Below are 18,850 nucleotides of genomic sequence, written 5' to 3'. Positions count from 1 at the left end.
TGTCCACTCTAGCTAGCATTACTTTAGAATTCAGGTCTTTCCTACAATCTACTAACTTTAAAAAAGCAAATGGAGAAACTAAGGTTTTCTGGATATAGTAAACATTTATTTGCTTCTTAGATATGGCTAACTCAATTACCTACAGATACAGTATGAGGCAAGGTGAGATACAGCCAGTCACTTGAATCTTAATTATTTGAAACTCATATAGGATTTCCTGCATCTCTCCTACATAACTTCGAAATTCTAAAATTCAGAAACTTCAACATTTTGAGGGTGCCTCTTATTAAAAATGTATCAGAGTGAATAAAATTAGAACTCATAATTGTAATGTGTACAAGAAACACATTGGAAGTCTCTGACGATGTTTACACTTTAGACTTTATTACTAAGGCAAGGCTTCCTACTGTTCCTGAATTTTGTTCTGGATCCCTGACTGTGCACTGAGCATGAATTAGCTGTTGTTTCTGTTCTTATTTTGGGTAACTAGAACTCAAACAATCAATCCCCTGATGCAGTTTTTAATTGCAGAGACGGACAGCTCTTTTAAACATAGGAGAGAATCAATGCATGGGACCAGTGAAATATTCTTTTAGCTAAAGTGCAGGAACAAATACTTCTGGGTGTCTCCATGCTGTGTCCTTTTTTTGAATATCCATTTATTTGTTTTTATTTTAAGACCCCAGATTAAGCAGGAGAACGGACAGCTGAACAAACTGCAGCTCACCAAACACAGTCACAAAAGCACATGCAGGGAGAAATAAATCTCACCACCACCACCCCAAAATCAAACCACTCAAGGAAGAGAATCTACTTCCAGAACTAATTTGCTGTCACATCTGGCTTTTAAAAACTTTTTTTTTGACAAGGGCGTGGGGTGGATTAAAAGCAGAAGCTGGGTCATGATCGTTCAATATGGATTCTGCCTTAGGGTGGAAGCCTAAGCCATTATGTTTTCCAAAAGAAGAAATTCTTATTGGACAATTCATGTCCAGGAGATAAATCATAGACATTATCTATCAGTGAGCAACTTTGTATCTCCAAACCCTTCTGAAAACAAATAAACAAGCAAACAAACAAACAAAATGCTGTTTAAGCACACTCAGCACCTGAAAGAAAATTCTTGCATATTCAGAGAGATGAACTAGATCAGCGATGGCGAACCTTTTTTAGCTCGCGTACCACAAGTGGGGGGAGCGCAGGGGGGTCGTGTGCAGACGTGCCGCACCCATAATGCAATGTGCGACCCCCCTAGTACGCATGCGCGCACAACAGGCGCGACCCCACCCCCATTTTTGCATGCTTTTTTCACCCTCCCCAGGCTCCAGAGGCTTTATAGGAGCCTGGGGAGGGTGAAAAGAGCCCCCCCCCCGAGGCCCTCTGGAGGCTTCAGGGACCGTCCTGCTTAAAATGACCCTCCGAGCAAACCAGAAGTGACTTCCGGTTTGCTTGGAGTGTCGTTTTAAGCGTTCCGAAGGCTTCAGGGACCGTCCGGATTCTTCCCTGACGCCTTTGGAGCGCTCAAAACGACCCTCCGAGCAAACTGGAAGTGACTTCTGGGTTGCTCAGAGGGTCGTTTTAAGCGTTCCGAAGGCTTCAGGGACCGTCTGGAGGCTTCCCTGACGCCTTTGGAGCGCTCAAAACGACCCTCCGAGCAAACTGGAAGTGACTTCTGGTTTGCTCGGAGGGTCGTTTTAAGCGTTCCGAAGGCTTCAGGGACTGTCCGGAGGCTTCCCTGATGCCTTCGGAGCGCTCAAAACGACCCTCCGAGCAAAACCGGAAGTCATTTTGAGCGCTCCGAAGGCTTAAAACGACCCTCCGAGCAAACAGGAAGTCATTTCCGGTTTGCTCGGAGGGTCATTTTAAGCTTTCCGAAGGCTTCAGGGAAGCCTCCGGAAGGCCTCCAGGGGGGCGGGGGAGGCTCTTTTCGCCCTTCCCAGGCTCCTATAAAGCCTCTGGAGCTTGGGGAGGGCGAAAAATGGCTTTAAAAAAGGGTGAACTCAGCTGGCCAGCACGCACATGCACGCTGGCCAGCTGACTGGGCAGCGCCTCGCGTGCCCTGACAAATGGCTACGTGTGCCACCTGTGGCACGCGTGCCATAGGTTCGCCATCACTGAACTAGATGAACTGAAGACAATAGAGAAAAGTAAAACTTACTGTTTTCTGTTGTTTTTATTATGGATGGATCTAATATTGTTCTGATTTACTTATTTATAATATTACATCTATTCAGCCCACCAGAGTGGAAAAGCAGGGCGAGTTATGGGTCCCATAGAGTGGGCATTTCTGGTGGAATCACAAAAAATTGCCTTCTTGCTAGTGGCCTCTCTATTATGGAACATGATTTCCCTCCCAAGTATGGTTGGTCCCCCCCCCCCCCCCTCTGCTGCTTTTCTGAAAAGCCCCAAGAATGAATATATATATATAGAATTGGAGAATTGGTAAATACCACCTCTGACTGGCCCTGCCTTCATCTATTCTCTGCCTCCTGAGTCCCAGCTGATTGGGAGGAAATGGGGATTTTGCAGTAACCTTCCCCTGGAGTGGGGTAGGAATGGAGATTTTGCAGTATCCTTCCCCTGCCATGTGCCCACCAAGCCACACCCACAGAACCGATAGTAAAAAAAATTGAATTCCACCACTGGTGTAACACCCATACTACCCATACTTATACATATGTTATAGATAGATAGATAGATGGATGGATGGATGGATGGATGGATGGATGGATGGATAGATATGATAGAGATGATAGATTGATAGATAGATAGATAAAGTGTGTGTGTGTGTGAGAGAGATGATAGATAATTATACAAAGGATTTTAAAACCTTTAAAATGTTGTAAGCTGCATAGAATCAATTGTGTGTGTTAGTGTTATATAAATTTGTTTAATGAATAATTAATGAGTAAACAGAAGCACTTTTTCCAAATCACAGGAAGTAGCATTCATTAGACTGCACTTTCACCCTTGTGCCTAGTTCTAACACTACATTTTGAGATATATTCAGGCAAACTGCAAAAAAGAAAAAAGAGCAATGATGGAAAACACAGGACTGGAAGAGAAATAGAAAAAACTGAGGTTTTTCTTTATTTTCTGGCATCCCAGAATGAGGGAATCATGGACTTAAGTTACAGAAAGACAGATTTTGTTGTCAGAAGGTTTTAAATAAATTCTTTCTAACTGCAGCCGCATAGGAAATCATGTTTAAAACGAAGTATAGCTTAGCCTGGATATCTGAATAACTGAATGAAAATAGAAATACGTCTTTCCACTGCCAGTTTTTTTCTTTCCGGAAATTGCCCTTGATTGTTGCTTCTCCATCTTTTTGACCTAACTCAGTGATGGCGAACCTATGGCACGCGTGCCACAAGTGGCACACGGAGCCATTTGTCAGGGCACACGAGGTCCTGCCCTGTCAGCTGGCCAGCGCGCATGCGCGTGCTGGCCAGCTGAGTCCACCTTTTTAAAAGCTATTTTTCACCTTCCCCAGGCTCCAGAGGCTTTATAGGAGCCTGGGGAGGGCGAAAAGAGCCTCCCCCGCCCCGCCCTCCCCAGAGGCTTCAGGGACCGTCCGGAGGCTTCCCTGAAGCCTTCGGAATGCTTAAAACGACCCTACGAGCAAACCGGAAGTGACTTCCGGGTTGCTCGGAGGGTCGTTTTAAGCATTCCGAAGGCTTCAGGGATCATCCGGAGGCTTCCCTGATGCCTTCGGAACACTTAAAACGACCCTCCGAGCAAACTGGAAGTGACTTCCGGGTTGCTCGGAGGGTTGTTTTAAGCGTTCCGAAGGCTTCAGGGACCGTCCGGAGGGCCTCTGGGGGGGGGGGCGGGGGAGGCTATTTTCGCTCTCCCCAGGCTCCTATAAAGTCTCTGGAGCCTTGGGAGGGCGAAAAAAGCATGTAAAATGGGGGAGGGGAGTCACGTGTTGTGCGCGCATGTGCACTGGGGGGTCGCGCATTGCATTGTGGGTGCGGCACGCCTGCACGCGACCCCCCTGCGCTCCCCCCACTTGTGGCACGCGAGCCAAAAAAGGTTCGCCATCGCTGACCTAGCTGTTTTTAATAATTATGCAAACTTCAAAACATTTAGATTTTTCAGAGTAGCTCCTGAAATTATTGAATTCAATCCAGCCAAAGGAAGCTGACTTCCGGCTGGTGACTCTTTTGGGAGTGTCTGATGCGAAACCTGCACAGGGGGAGAAAAAAATGTACAAGTTGCTTGTGTAAGTCTGATGCAAATTGATGCCTGTGTGGTAGCTCTCCATAAACAACATGCCAACAAAGCTGCTCAGACTCTTTGCTAATTTTTAGAGCTTCTGACCTTTGCAACAGGAAGGGCAGATAGGTAAATGATACATTTATTCCCCTATTCTGGTGGTGGGTCTGAGACATTCGGCTTCCATTCAATCATATGTATTTCTTTAAAATGAGAACCGCACGCCAAGGACTTTCCCTTCTGGATCTTCTCCACATGGAGCATAGTTCACATATGGGTTCAATCAAATCAGCTGCTAAAATGTCACAATGCCCTCATTCACAGGTAACACAAAGAACATTTAGCTGGTAATAAAACAACTTAAGATATTAGAGGAGAACAGCTCTTTGGATATTCAGTACTGGATGGTACTCGGTAGGGACACTCAACATTGACCTTGCTCTATTGACTTCCGTAATGATGGATTGTGAAATGAGACATCTGAATGTATAAGAGCAACTTGCAAACTGAGAGAGGCCATTAGTAAGCCTATGAATGAAATAATCTGCAGCCTTTCACGAGAAACAGATTCCATTTGCAACTTCTTTCATGTTTTTTTAAAAAATGTGTGCCCGTCATTGAAATACAGATGTGGCCCTACCTCAAGCATAGACTGAAGACTCTTTTGACCATCAAATCTGTTAAAATACTGGAGAAGAACTATACCAATCCAATAAAATTAAACTGCCAGATATAAAATGAGCCTTCAATACTATGTAAATGTTTCTATCCTGTTTTTATGCACAATATATTTAGCATAAAAAAGATGCCCTAAGCTAGAAAAGTTTTTTTAAAAAATCAGCTAATATACATTCTTATAATCAGTTAATGAGGTACTTTAATCAAGATATAAAATATCCTAATCAATAAGCAATTTAATAATTACATGTGAAGGTACAGTTAATCAGTGATCATCAAGTTCCAGCTGTAGTCAATATTGTACTGCAGCTCTACTTAAATGAACAAATAATTTAAAAAGTGGAACCAGATGGAGGGCTACTAATCGTACGCTGAATCAAGTCTTTTTCAAAAGATGCATCAACAGACATGCTATTTTATACTGCATAAAGTTGGAAAAGTCTTTCCTTCATTTGGGCTCTGATGTTACCATTTCTTTGATGTACTTGTGCCTGGCATAAATCAGATGCCCTGACTGAGTATTCTACCTGTTTCCACTCATTCATTACAACTAACACTCTTTCTTCTGTTTCTTTAAGCTTTTTAAAAACATAAATATTATGAAAAGTAGCAGCTCATTACTGGAGATCTGATTTGGGATTTCCCCCCCTAATTGTCCCTAAAACTAACTTCTTTGTTCAGGTTTTACTGATGCAACTAGATCTTTTCTCCCTGTTTGAATCATACTAGATTTATAAGTTTGCAAGTAATTTCAATGTAACTGCCCTAATATAAAAACCCTAGACCAAGGCTGTCAAACTTATGGCCTGTGAGCTAGAGGCAACATGCGCTGGCCACGCCCACTCCCGATTTAGCGAAGGGAGAAAAAAGTCCCGATATGGCACGTGACGCTGCTGTAATGACGTGAGTTTGACACCCTGCCCTAGACCAAGAGTCAGCAACCTTTTACCAGAAATCAACTAACTGGTGATCCCCCCACCAAAAAAAAAACAGATTTACCCATCATACAAGAGAGAGAGAGAGTACTTGCTACCTCCTCAGATAGTAATGTTGGTACTGGTTACCACTGGCTTCATTAACAACCTTGGTGTTGGGTGGAGCAACAAATTCTCTGGAAACGACAGAGATAGCAATGGACTCTGGCATCTAGAGAACGTTACTGACCTGTCCTCACCCATTATTGACATGTATGCAGTGATCTGAAAGAGAGGTAATTGGAGCATCAATAGTGGGGCCATTCAAGTACCTGCTGTTATAGCTCTGCCAACTCAAGTATGGGTGTAAGACACTTCATCATAGCAGTAGAGAAAGGCACTCAATCCAACATGAGAGAATTGGGTTTTGGAAAAGTAAGTATGCCTAAGCAAGTTTCAACTTTAAATATTTTAATATGCTTTAAAAATGTTATAGCCGATGTATTGCCTATGCACATGTGCATGGGTACATGTCACTGAAATTTGAGCAATTGCCAGTAGCCTAAAATTTTCCACTGGCCAATGCTGTTAGTTTGCTATTAGGAAAATGGCTATATTTACAATCTACAGAAGTTCCTCCAAAATCAATGTGTTTCTTTTCAGTATGAGTTATATATTTAAATAAGCAAACACAACAAGACGTTTATTTTTATAACCTAAGTCTAACACAACTGATGCTTATTGTTCACTATAATCAGTATTTTAAAATATCAAATAATTGTTTTTTCATGTAAAAATTCTGAAATTCTGTGGAAAACTAACTAATCTACTCATTAAATCTTAGACTAGAGTGCATAAACATCCCAGCAAATATGGCTAGGAGGTTATAGAACTATAGTTCCAATTACCTGAAATTATAATCTGAATTCTTCTTTTGCTAGTATCCCAGCCTAAGACTAATTGCAACCCCTAAACAGAAATCCCTCTTCTAGAATTCTAGAATCATGGAGTCTACTGGGTCAACTTTGGCCAGGCACATACTTATGCTATAATTCCATGGGCCAGTCACATATTGCAACAAGCTATGTGTGAGCCTAACCATTGTATTTAAGACTAAACTACTTTTGAGATTAATATGCTACAACAGGGAGAAATGAAAATTAAGTATGCTACCTCAAGTTGCTTGGAAGACTATATTAGCCAACTCCCTATATTGAGGGAGAATATTGAGGGGATTTGGAATCTCCCCCAATGTTCAAAACAGTTACTGTTTTGAACAAAACTGTTCAAAACAGTTAGAAAAGTGGTGTCCAATGGGTTTATTGGTCTGGGAAATGACAGAAAACCATCTTCATCTAAACCCTGGTGGATGCCTTGATTGACATGCTGTATGCTCACATAAGGGATGCGGTGGATCAGTGGCTGAGACGCTGAGCTTGTCGATTAGAAAGGTCGGCAGTTTGGCAGTTCAAATACCTAGCGCTGCATAATGGAGTGAGTTCCCATTACTTGTCCCAGCTTCTGCCAACCTAGCAGTTCGAAAGTACGTAAAAATGCAAGTAGAAAAATAGGAACCACTTTGGTGGGTAGGTAACAGCATTCCATGTACCTTTGGCATTTAGCCATGCTGGCCACATGACCACGGAGACGCCTTCAGACAGCGCTGGCTCTACAGCTTTGAAACGGAGATAAGCACCGCCCCCTAGAATTGGGAATGACTAGCACATATGTGCAGGGGGAACCTTTATCTTTATGCTCACATAATTCCTTTTCTAATTATTACTGGAAATTTCCTATTAATTGATTTTCTGCTATTAGGAACTTTTGGAATGAAAAGTACCATTTGAATCTCTTTCAATCCTTCTTGAAAGAAATTTTAAATACTGGTTTAAGGACATACATATATAGCACACACAGACACACACACAGACACATACACGAAGAGTTTTGTGAGATGGGACAAAGGAAAAAATGGGAAGAAATCAAGCTCTAGGACATTATTTGGAAGAACTAAAGATCAAGATTGTTAAAAGTGAATGGAAAAAAATATAAAGTTGATTTATTTGATGAGTGTTAAAATAGATGTGCTGCTATCTTTGATAATCTTAATGGACTGTTGCTAATTAGGACTGAATGACCAAGTTTTAAGGATTTGGTTATAGATAAGAGTTGAGATAGGAATAAGGTCATTTTAAGAGGTCATAAGTTACTAACATTGTTTATATTTGTTGTGATGAACAGGGTAGACAAGTCCCTGAAGTTTTCTTGCTAAGGTTGTTCAGAAGTGGTTTACCATTGGATCCTTCCTAGGATTGAAAGTGAATGCCTGACCTCAAATCACCCATCTGGCTTTGTGCCTAAAGAAGGATTAGAACTCATGGTCTTCTGGTTTCTATCCTGATGCCTTAACCATTACACTAAAGTGGCTCTATTGGTCATAACACCTACAACTGATTCTCAAGAACAGATGTAGATGTCTGAATTCCTGTCTGGATTCCTACCCAGATTCTGGGCTTCCCATATGCATGTGGTTGTCCCTGTGGGCGATAATTTATAGTTTCAGATTGCCCTATGATATGTTTCCTAATTTAAAAACAGTTTGAAAAAGTTATGGCAAAGGGAAAGCTGTAATACAAGTTTTGAGGTGTCTGTTTCCTGGTATATTTAGGTTATTATGTCTCAGGATTCAGCTTCTTGCAGTTGCCAGCTTGGAAGACATTCTGAGTAATTCAATTCTGCTAATGGAAATTGGTTCCTATCCCGTAATACATTGGTTCAGGGTTCTTGGGTGTTTAAAGATGAATTTCACATGTGAGAAGTTTTACACATGTATCTTTCTTTTGGCTGTAACTGCATTCTGATAAAATGTATGAACAAGAGGCAGCTGCTCACTTTAGACTAAATGCAGAATTCCTTTTCCATAAAATCCAAACACTTCAGCTATTGCTTTGTGTTATAGTCTGAATTTGATTTGAATTAGGAGTCATAGAGATACAGAAGAAATGAGAACTATTTTAAAAGACTTTATCACATATTCATGAATTCTTGCTAAGGATTAGCTCTCATTTATGCACATGATACTTACCATTTACGTATACACTATCCCACGAAACCACATTAAAAACCAATAAATTAGTTTTCTAGATGGGATTTCAGATTAAGATTTATTTAGGCCTTTACCTGAACTCAATAGACCAGGAGTGGACAACTACAGTATGTTCCCTTTCTGACCTGTGGACTTCAACTCCCAAAATTCCTTCTAGATGGAAGACTTCAGTGGGACTACTTAGAAAGGGAAGTAAAAGGATAAATGAACATGGAAGTAACAGTGGGACAAGATTACAAGCCTATGGATTTTAAGTTCAGATATAATTTTAGAAAAGCAAAACAAAACAGCCCTTTCTTGTCCATATGTCCGTGGCATTTTGTTTTAAAAGTACTATTTAATAACAAATCGTCAAAATGTTTACATAATGACATTCAACTTAGTCCTTGCTCAATGATGGTAATTGGGACCAGAATTTCCATTGCTGTCATGTGCCAATTACACATACTGTAATCATGATGAAGCTCTTTCTATTGCCACTATTAAGTGAATCCACAATGTCATATGGTCATCTCACCCTAACCCATTGATTTTGCTGGTTGAAAGCCATCAGAAATGGTAGCAAATACTGATTATATCACCATGGATGACTCCCCTCTGCCGAACGCCCAAATAATGATCAGGTGGGGGGGTTGCTGCGATGGCCACAACTACATGGGCCGTTCATAAGTGCCATTTGTTCAGTATTGTTCTAACTTCAAATGGTTGCTTACTGGTCATTAAATGAGGACCGCTACTCATATTAGAGAACCTGTAATTTTAGCATTGGTCAAATGTTCCTTTGCAGTCAATGGTCAGACCTATGTCCTTGGGCGGCAAGCCATATGCAATGAGGACAAGATTTCCCCTAATAAATAATAGCTTACAAAAAATTGTAAGCCTCTCGACTCTCAACAACTCTCTAGAATCTCACATCGATAAAAGAAGTTGCAATAAAACAGAAAGAAAAAAAGATGGGGAGTGTGATGCGGTGAGGGTCACCACTCTCACTTGCCAAAGGCCCGGGTGAAAAGCTAGATCTTTACGGTTCTTTTAAACGAGAACAGTGGAGGCCACCTGGATCTTGTTCCCAAGGGCAGAGGCTGCCACAGAAAAGGCAATGACAAACCTAGAGGTGTCTAAAACAGGCTTTTCCCTCTAGATTGAACCACAGCATTCCTTTTCATTTCCTGGCTGGGGTATCTCCCATATTCTATCATATCACACTGGTTTTTAAATCATAGCACATTTGGCACAGGAAACCTCACGCTTGGTAGCTCTTGAAAAAAAGGAGCCTTTCCTACTACTGCAAAGCTGTCCTGAGCAGAGGCCTCTCTTGCATCCATGGTGATGTGATGCGTAACTGTGCCTCCACAATCTTAGGCTGCACCTAATACAAACCAGCTGTGAGAGAAACTTGGGAGAAAAGGGACAACTACATTTCTATGCAGGTTTTAGTTTTACGAAGCTGAAGCCACTGCAGTGACAATTTGCCAAGCACAGTCTCTCCATCTCCCATATTTTCCACAATGCTAGATGTAGCTGAAGTTTATAATGCAGAGTAATTTACATTTCTTAAGGAAGTACTGAAAATTATACCACAAAAGCAAGTTTCAGAGGCTCCCCAAAGGAATATTGTAACAAATACCAAGGGCTGTGTCAGTGAGACATCTAAATCACCACCACTAATGTTTACAATAAATATCGTAGGTACTTTAACATGTAAAAGAAGATTTATGCTGAGTATCCAGTTGATGCAATATGTACTCCACAAGCCACAGGAGCTCATCAATGTGGGTTTGTTTTTGTATTCTTGTGGTTACAGAAATCAACTGATAGCAATAGCAATTTTAATAGCAATTTTCTTAAACATGACAATTAAAAAGATAAAAACTCATGCAAACTAAGAAAAATAAAAGAATAACAGTAACAAAAATAGGTGCAAAAAATAAGAAAGAGAAAAGAAATAGAAAATAATATCGTAGAGCAAAAGAACAGAAATATATAAAGAAATTACTTCTCTCTTCATCACAAAAATAAACAATTTTAGTAATTTATCTCCTTTAGTATCTAATAGAATAAATAATGTCTTCTTCCCATAAATCCAATCTCTTATCTATAATCAAATCCTTAAACCATTTTCATTTCAATCCTGATACAGTAGAACCTTGGGTCACGAAGTGATTTTTCCTGCCGCAGTGATTTCCCCTTCTGCACCATTTTTTTTTGTATGCGCATAGTCTGACTGACTATGCTTCCGGTCACAACCAAATCGGGTTGCGACTGAAGTCCTGGAACGGATTACGGTTGTGACCAGATGTTCCACTGTATCAGTAAAAATCCAATAAGGGTTATTATCAGAGATAACAACATATCTATTTTAAACATGATCACATAAACCAACATTATATTCCGTCCTTTTACTGCTAATAGTCTTAATTTTTTATTCCTTTTGATAATGTCCTAGCAGTTGAATTCTTTTTATCACAAGAAGTCCCATCTTCTCATGTTTTGTTTAAAAAAGAATTAAAAATGACAGCACTTTTTCATGGCAAGGATCCTTATAATTAATTTCAAAACCTTATTCAAATCCATCTAGACTCTTGATATGTTTTGAAACTTTCTAAAATCAAATTTTTCTTCCTGCTTATTCCAGATTTTTTTTTAAAAAAAACCTTAAACTTATCTATAAAGCTTCTTTGGCTAAGGGTTGAATGAAACTTACCCAGTGCTATAAAACTTGTCATTCCAGAGGTTTTTAATAGCAAAAAAATAGTTAACAAGGAGTTTTCAAAAGTGATTAGTAAAGTACCGGTAAGTATTTCAAACATGTGTGCATAAAAGTTCTTACCACAGTTTGGGCCAAGACAGTGTTCCTTGTCTCCCAGTGCTAAACCTGTTATGAGTAGTGACTTCTGGAACACTTGTTGGCGATCCCAAGTCCTCTCTTTACCTGGAGAGGAATCCTGATCAGCTAGTCAATTCACCAGCTCTTCATTCTGTTATTGTTGTCCGCTCTATTCTCAGTGGAACTGTCTTCAGTTCTCTATTTCTTGGAAGTAAAAATTTGACTGATCTTCTTTGATTTTCATCTTTTCCAAGTCCCCCCCCCAAAAGATCTGCCTTCCACAACATATTGCCTTCCAGATGTGTTGGACTGCAACTCCCCATTATCTCTCACCAGAAATAATTTGTGTTCCAAGGCACAAGGATATGAAAACTGATCTAAATACTTAGGAACAATGGAATCCTGCCAGTATGCTCTTACCTTGGGCCCCTCCAGATGACTCAGTATCAATGCCACACCTATGACACATTCTTACAACCTCATTTTTCTCGGGAAACTGAGCAGATTATCTTCTGGATCATGTGCAACTTGTAGAGCAATTCAACTTGCAAAAGAGTTTGGGAGAATTCTGGACTCCTCCCCCTCTCCTTACTTGAACTTGGAAATCTCTAATAGGTTTTATAATCAACCTTATCAGCTAATCTAATCTTAATCCTTCTAGTCATTCAGTTTCTGCATTCTGAAGGAGAAAAAAATACAAAGGCTTGATTTGCTCTCTGCATTTAATTCCTGAACTGCTTCCCAGCCTTTGAATTACTTTCCTTTCCCCACCCAACACAACACACAGTCACTCTACACTGCAATCTTCAGAGCTGCAGCTGCTGAGAAAAATCACTGACTGAAAAAACTTAGTGTTGTGCTATCATCACAGCTTTTAATGGGATTTTTATGATGGAGGAACATAAATCCTTTCTCATTGTATTAACAGTTGAGATGTTTTATAAACTGCCAAATATACATAACATTGGGGGAGGGGGTTGAGGTTAGAGGAGACACAAGCAATTTCATTTTGCACTTTCTGCATAGAGTGAGAACATTTTTGTTACTCTAAAGGACCAAGAAAACAATGCGATCATTTTTGCCATCTCCCATTGACTAACTAGCAGGAATACTTCAGTATTCCCTGCCCATTATCAGCAACCTGAGATGGACAGGAGTGTAAACAATGATCGTACAATGTAGCAGTATTTCCCAACCATGACAACTTCTATATGTGTGGATTACAACTGCAACTTCAATGGGATTGGCCCACCCAACTCACTCGGGAGGAAGGGGCATGCCGCAGATTCCATTGGCCAAGGAATCGTGCTTGGCAGGCTCTAGGAAAAGGCTTCATCTGCCACAGCTTTGTGTCCCTAGAGGTGAGATTCAATTCATTCCTTTGGAGTCAAAACTTGATTCTGCCAATTGGCTTGGGATCCTAATGGGGGTGTTCCATGCTGAAGGTGGTTAGTAGACTGAGAAGACACCATCTCCACCTCACCTGTAGTTGATTCCTAAGGATTAATTTTAATGTTTTAAACATTTTAATTGTTTTGTTTTGGTGATGTTGCTCGCAATGAGACGGGTGGAATGTACATCATCAAATGAATGAATAGAAAGTCCCAGAATTCTCAGGAATGGCAATACTGAGCACAGCACATCTGAAATTGTCCAGATTAGAAAGTCCTTTGGAAGGATGAAGAAATGGAAAGCATGTTGAGATAGAAGAGCCTGTAATATCTTATTAAAAGTAATAAACAGACGTCTAAAGGATCTGAGGATCTTCTAATCCTGTATTCTATTCCCACTGCGACTGACTAGCAGCTAACTCGAACATTTAAGGAAAACAAAAATGTAGATCCATTTTCTTACACAAGTTTCCTAGCAACTGATATTACCACACTGAAGGTATCTATCCACTGAGATTAGTAAATGAAAGAGATTTTCATGCCAGCATTAGTTAAATCCTTTGAGATTTGCTTGCTTAGGGCATGCAATGAGCACAGAAAAGTAGTTTTCTGATACTGTATTGGTTTATCACTAAATAGTATCACAGTTACATAACACGCTGGCATATTCTGCAACATACACTGCTAACTGCCTCCTCATGTGTGGAAAGGGCGAAATCTGGTTTTAATAGAATTCTTTTGCCCCCAGGAGTTATTAAAATATGTTTAGGAGAAAAGAAAGTAGACCCCTCTAACAGCAGTGAAATCCTCCAAAGTCTGCTACCGGAGTCTGCTACCGAACACGCCTGAGGTCCGAACCGGTAGCATTTCACCCCTGCCCTCTTAATAAAATGAACTCTTGTGCTTATCTTCCTATTTACATACAATTCTGTGCAAAACTATAAAATGCACAAATAGCTCTTGCAGAAGACATTGTGCCAATTATGCCATGTATTTTTTAAAAAATGCTTGAATCAAAGTATAGGACTGATACATTCTGACTCATAGGAGGGTAGTTTTTAATCATACACTATGAAACTTTCTCTGAGAGGAGTGAAACTGAATCCAAAGATGATTTCCTGCTTATGCAACTGTTCCATAGGCATTAGTATGAAAATGTGTATGTATTAGTATGAAAACTGCCACATGCTATTCTATGCTAGGAAATCTTATAGAAAAGCACCAGTAGCTGTTGTCCTTTTATGTGACAATTTCTTAGCTACAACTTAAAGTAGCGTATAGTAAAAAGACAGTCAATTTTATCTTGCTCAAGACAAAGGACTAACCACTTCTCAGCTCCAGTATCAATCACTGTAAATATATAATTCATTATGCTGCAAGAATTTAAGGAGTCTGATAAACCACAAGGCCAAAACTGTGTCTCCATGCACAATTTTATGTACTTCCATCACACTAACTTCCTTCTTGGCAAGTTGCCAAGAAATTAAAATATGCTTGCTCCTGGGGAGGAAAGCTATGGCAAATCTAGACAGCCTACTAAAAAGCAGAGACATCACCCTGCCAGAAAAAGTGTATATAGTCAAGGCTGTGGTTTTTCCAGTTGCAATGTATGACTGTGAAAGTTGGACCATAAGAAAGGCTGAGCGCCAAAGAATCAAGGCCTTTGAATTATGGTGCTGGAGAAGACTCCTGCAAAACCCTTGGACTGCAAGAATATAAAACCGGTCAGTCCTAGAGGAGATAAACCCTGACTGCTCTTTAGAAGGCCAAATCCTGAAGATGGAACTCAAATACTTTGGCCATCTAATGAGAAGGAAGGACTCACTGGAGAAAAGCCTAATGCTGGGAAGGATGGAGGGCAAAAGAAGAAAGGGACAACAGAGAATGAGGTGGCTGGATGGAGTCACCGAAACAGTCGGTGTGAGCTTAAATGAACTCCAAAGGATGGTAGAGGACGGGAAGGCCTAGAGGAATGTTGTCCACGGGATTGCGATGGGTCGGACATGACGCAACTAACAACAACAAACTTCCTTCTAGGTTAAAGAACCTTAGTGTCAGCATTCCAAATATCATCCAGAAATAAATCAGAGTCCAAGGCAGAACTATCCTTAAGCTTCCAATTTAATAAGAGAGACATGTTGGCACATCTGTAGCAAATCCCGAATCTGAAAGCTTCCTGGTTTACCACCCAGTTTAAAGTTCAATATCTTGCCCCCACACCCACAAGTTCATCACACGATCCAATCTTCCTCTGCCATCTAGTGCCGGTCAGAGACAAAGAATGACCTTGGGCTTCTAAAAAGGAATGACAACAACACATTCTACAATTCTACTCCTTACTATTCCCCCTCCCAATTACAACACTAATGAAACAGAATAGAAAAATAATAGATTGTGTGGCAGGCCAAAGATCCTAAAAGGAATATAACTGCAGGCCTGACACTTAGATTCTATTAATGGGGATCCTCTATGTTCTAGGTCCCTATTAATTTGAGTGGCCCTTTCTGGCAAAACTCCAGCATTTAAAAGATGCCAGTAGAAACAAGCATGTTCAGGCAACCAATGCAATGAGACTAGGTTACTCGTTATGAAGAATGTCAAAGGATCCAAGGGAATCCATCTCTTTCTTTGGTTGCAGGGTCAAGTGTAAGGAACACCTCAATTGGATTTGAAAGGCAGAGGGGGGCTGGACTGCATATGCAGCTGTTCTGGTCTGTCAGATCAAGGGACTCTGCTGTATAGCCAACAAGACCATTAACGTAAGGCAATGAGGCCTTACAAGATGCATGGGGGGGGGAGTGCTTGTTTTCCTTTAAGAGGCTTGTGAAAGTTGGGGAATAGAGGGGAGGGAAACAAGAAGGGTAGCCTGCCCTCCCAGGTGTATGCAGTGTGGGAAAGCTCTAAAAGCACATTCCTCAAAAGAAGGAAGGAAATGTTCTGAGCATCCCATGAAGAGCTTTCATCAGCACTTTGGAAAAGTAAATAATGTCCAGAGATAAAGAGCTTTTTAAAAGACATTTAAAAAAAACCATGGTTGGGTGGACTCTTTCTTCTTTTAAACAGCTGAGATTAATTTATTTTTGATGGAAAAGAATTTGAGTCTCTGGGTAGTATTCCACCCTTAAAACTGCTTTGTGAATGTATATGCTCACCATACACACAATACCATCAGTGAAGTAACATTCAATGACTCGGTTCACCCAGTGCATTTACTTTGAATACTGAATTCACCAATGTTCAGCGTTCACACAATTAATCAATCGGTCTAGATTCACAGAGTCCACTAATCAAACCAGGATTAGCAGCATGGAAAGCAGAGCCCCATAGAGCAACTATTGAAAATCTTTGAGCAAACGAGAGTCTACTTATACTGGAATTTATACTGGAGACTAGAATTTAAAAAATTGTGAAAACAGATTCATGTGCACAGTTGAGAAATTCAGAAAGTGAAAGCTCATGACATCCAAGATTTGAAGTGGGTTGATGAGAATGCAGCACAATTATTGTGTACGAATAATTTCTTTTACTGCAGTCATTCTACTTTCATGTTTGTTTCTTTTATTGCTTCTCTTTTCTTTTTTATTCCCATGTCATTTTTCTCAAAACCCTGACAATGCCCAAAACAATAGCCCATTCCACATTTAGAAACTTCCATTGCCCTTGCATTCTTCACTAATTCAGTATGTCAGTATTTCTTCATGTACAATCAAAACTATCTTAAATGTATATCCATTGCTTTAGTATGTATACATATATGAACAGATATTTGCTGAAACCACATTTTATGACTATCAGTCATCATCCTCATGCATTGTTTTTCCATATTTCCTCATCTCATCTCAACCATTAACTTCAAGTCACCAGTTAGAATACCGTCTCCCCCATCGTGGATTTCATTCATTGCATAATTTCTCCCAAAACTCATCTCCTGGTCTTCTATTATCATCATTCATTGGAGACGAGTATATTACGAATTTATGGATTCCGAGTTTCATAAGCACCCATTCTAATATAGAAGTCACCAATTCATATTTTGCTGATACCCACTTCAGTCCTTTTACTCATAATTAAATTTATTGGGATATATTTATTGATCCAATGCCACAGGATCAGATCACTTAATTCAATTCTGTTACAACTTAAATCAGGCACATGACATATTTTTCTTTCATCAATTCATTTTCTTTATTTCTAACTGTAAGGTTAGGTAACTTTTGATACATCTTGGTGAATATGCCACAAGCACAATCACAGTCCAGTTCCACCTCAAAACTGTTCATGCTATTCCTTATAAGCTAGGTTCTCTAAGCAGAGACTACTTTTAACCCAACATACTGCTGACTGCATCCCATAAGTTGGATCTATAGGCATTATGCTGATATATATTCAGGGTGCAAACATATTTAATATCAATGAATACTTATGTACAAATGGGGATTTAAATATAATGACATAAGTGCAATCAGTATTCTAAAAATGTTAAGCAAAGAAATATGGGAAATAATGTAATAGAGGCAGCAGTTTGTTCAGGAAACAACGTGATATAAGATATGACTATATATCTGTCTAGTCACGCAAAATAGCATATTTGTATGTGTGCATATGTGAGAGAGAGGGGGTGGGTGGGAGAGTGTGTGTGTGTGTGTGTGTGTGTGTGTGTGAGAGAGAGAGAGAGAGAGAGAGAGAGAGAGAGATATGAAATAACTAAAATCATTTGGGTCTTCATGAAAAAAACATAATGATTTTAAAACATTTTACCCATTTTGCAAAATTTAGATCTTTTACTTTTTAAATCAAATAATGTTTAATTGAAGATCGGTGAGCGCTGTTCATTACCCTTGCAGTACAGAGTAGGCGGTTCTGTGCCGCACAAGGTTGCCTCAATGTCATTCTGAGTGCTGTTTGAGAAAATTGTTCCAATGGAACAAAGCAGAATGCTAAAGTAGACATATTGACCCTTTCTGTAAGTGTTCTTAGCTGAAACAGATTTTGCATACTAACCATGCATTTGGTAAGCATAAGGTGTCTGGCCTGATGTTGCTGTGCTGAAGCTGGATCCATAGCTAAGAAACCCACTCTGACCAGGTGAATGGCTCAGGCTATCTTCTGTTTTGATGGCTTAGGAGACAAAGAAGAAGGAATATATATTACTGGAAAGCTGATATGAAGCATGCATACATATTTGATGCGCTAAGATTATTTTTAGTAGTGTTTGCCCCAACTGTACCCCGCAATTCATCCAGCAGAAGATGGAACAATCTCCAAAATAAAGGGCAAGATGACATAGTATTTTCTGGATAGGAAAGGGAAGGGAAACTGTAATTGTTCAAAAGCAGGGGGGCAATTTGAATCCCAACTCTTATTCATATCTTAGAGAATAATGAAGGTTCTATTAATGGTCTTTTAAGAGAATTAGATGTTTTTGTACAGCATTTCGCTTGTACTCGACATTAATTGCAGGTGGAGGTCGCAGATGTATACAGAACACCATATGAATCACATTTTACCTTTAAAATAGAAGAGATCCCACTGCAAGCTGCGTGTCTACCCAATAACACTGATTTATGGTTGCCTCTTGCGGTCATTTTAAAAAATGAGAGCAAATTTCCTCACGGGATAACAATGGCGCACAACCTTGATATTTGCAAAGTCATCTCCTCGTGAGAATATCTGTTGTGCTAGGTCTGGGCATTCTCTGCATCCTAACCCCTTAAAT

At 39.9% G+C, this 18,850-nt stretch overlaps 1 protein-coding gene across 4 annotated transcripts in view; it reads right to left on the bottom strand.

Annotated features, from left to right (window-relative positions):
* EYA2 (EYA transcriptional coactivator and phosphatase 2) overlaps window positions 1–18,850 on the bottom strand; it is a 144,370-nt gene that overhangs the window by 38,907 nt on the left and 86,613 nt on the right. For all 4 annotated transcript variants that reach the window (XM_081948082.1, XM_081948084.1, XM_081948085.1 and 1 more), the window contains exon 5: window positions 18,136–18,252. In XM_081948082.1, the coding sequence (XP_081804208.1) occupies window positions 18,136–18,252 (117 nt within the window). The remainder of the gene's footprint in view (window positions 1–18,135; window positions 18,253–18,850) is intronic.

The sequence above is a fragment of the Natrix helvetica genome, assembly GCF_964273705.1.
Source record: "Natrix helvetica genome assembly, chromosome: 3".
Lineage (NCBI taxonomy): Eukaryota > Metazoa > Chordata > Lepidosauria > Squamata > Natricidae > Natrix > Natrix helvetica.
The sequence above is the reverse complement of the archived record's forward strand: the minus strand, read 5'-3'. Positions and strand labels throughout refer to the sequence as shown.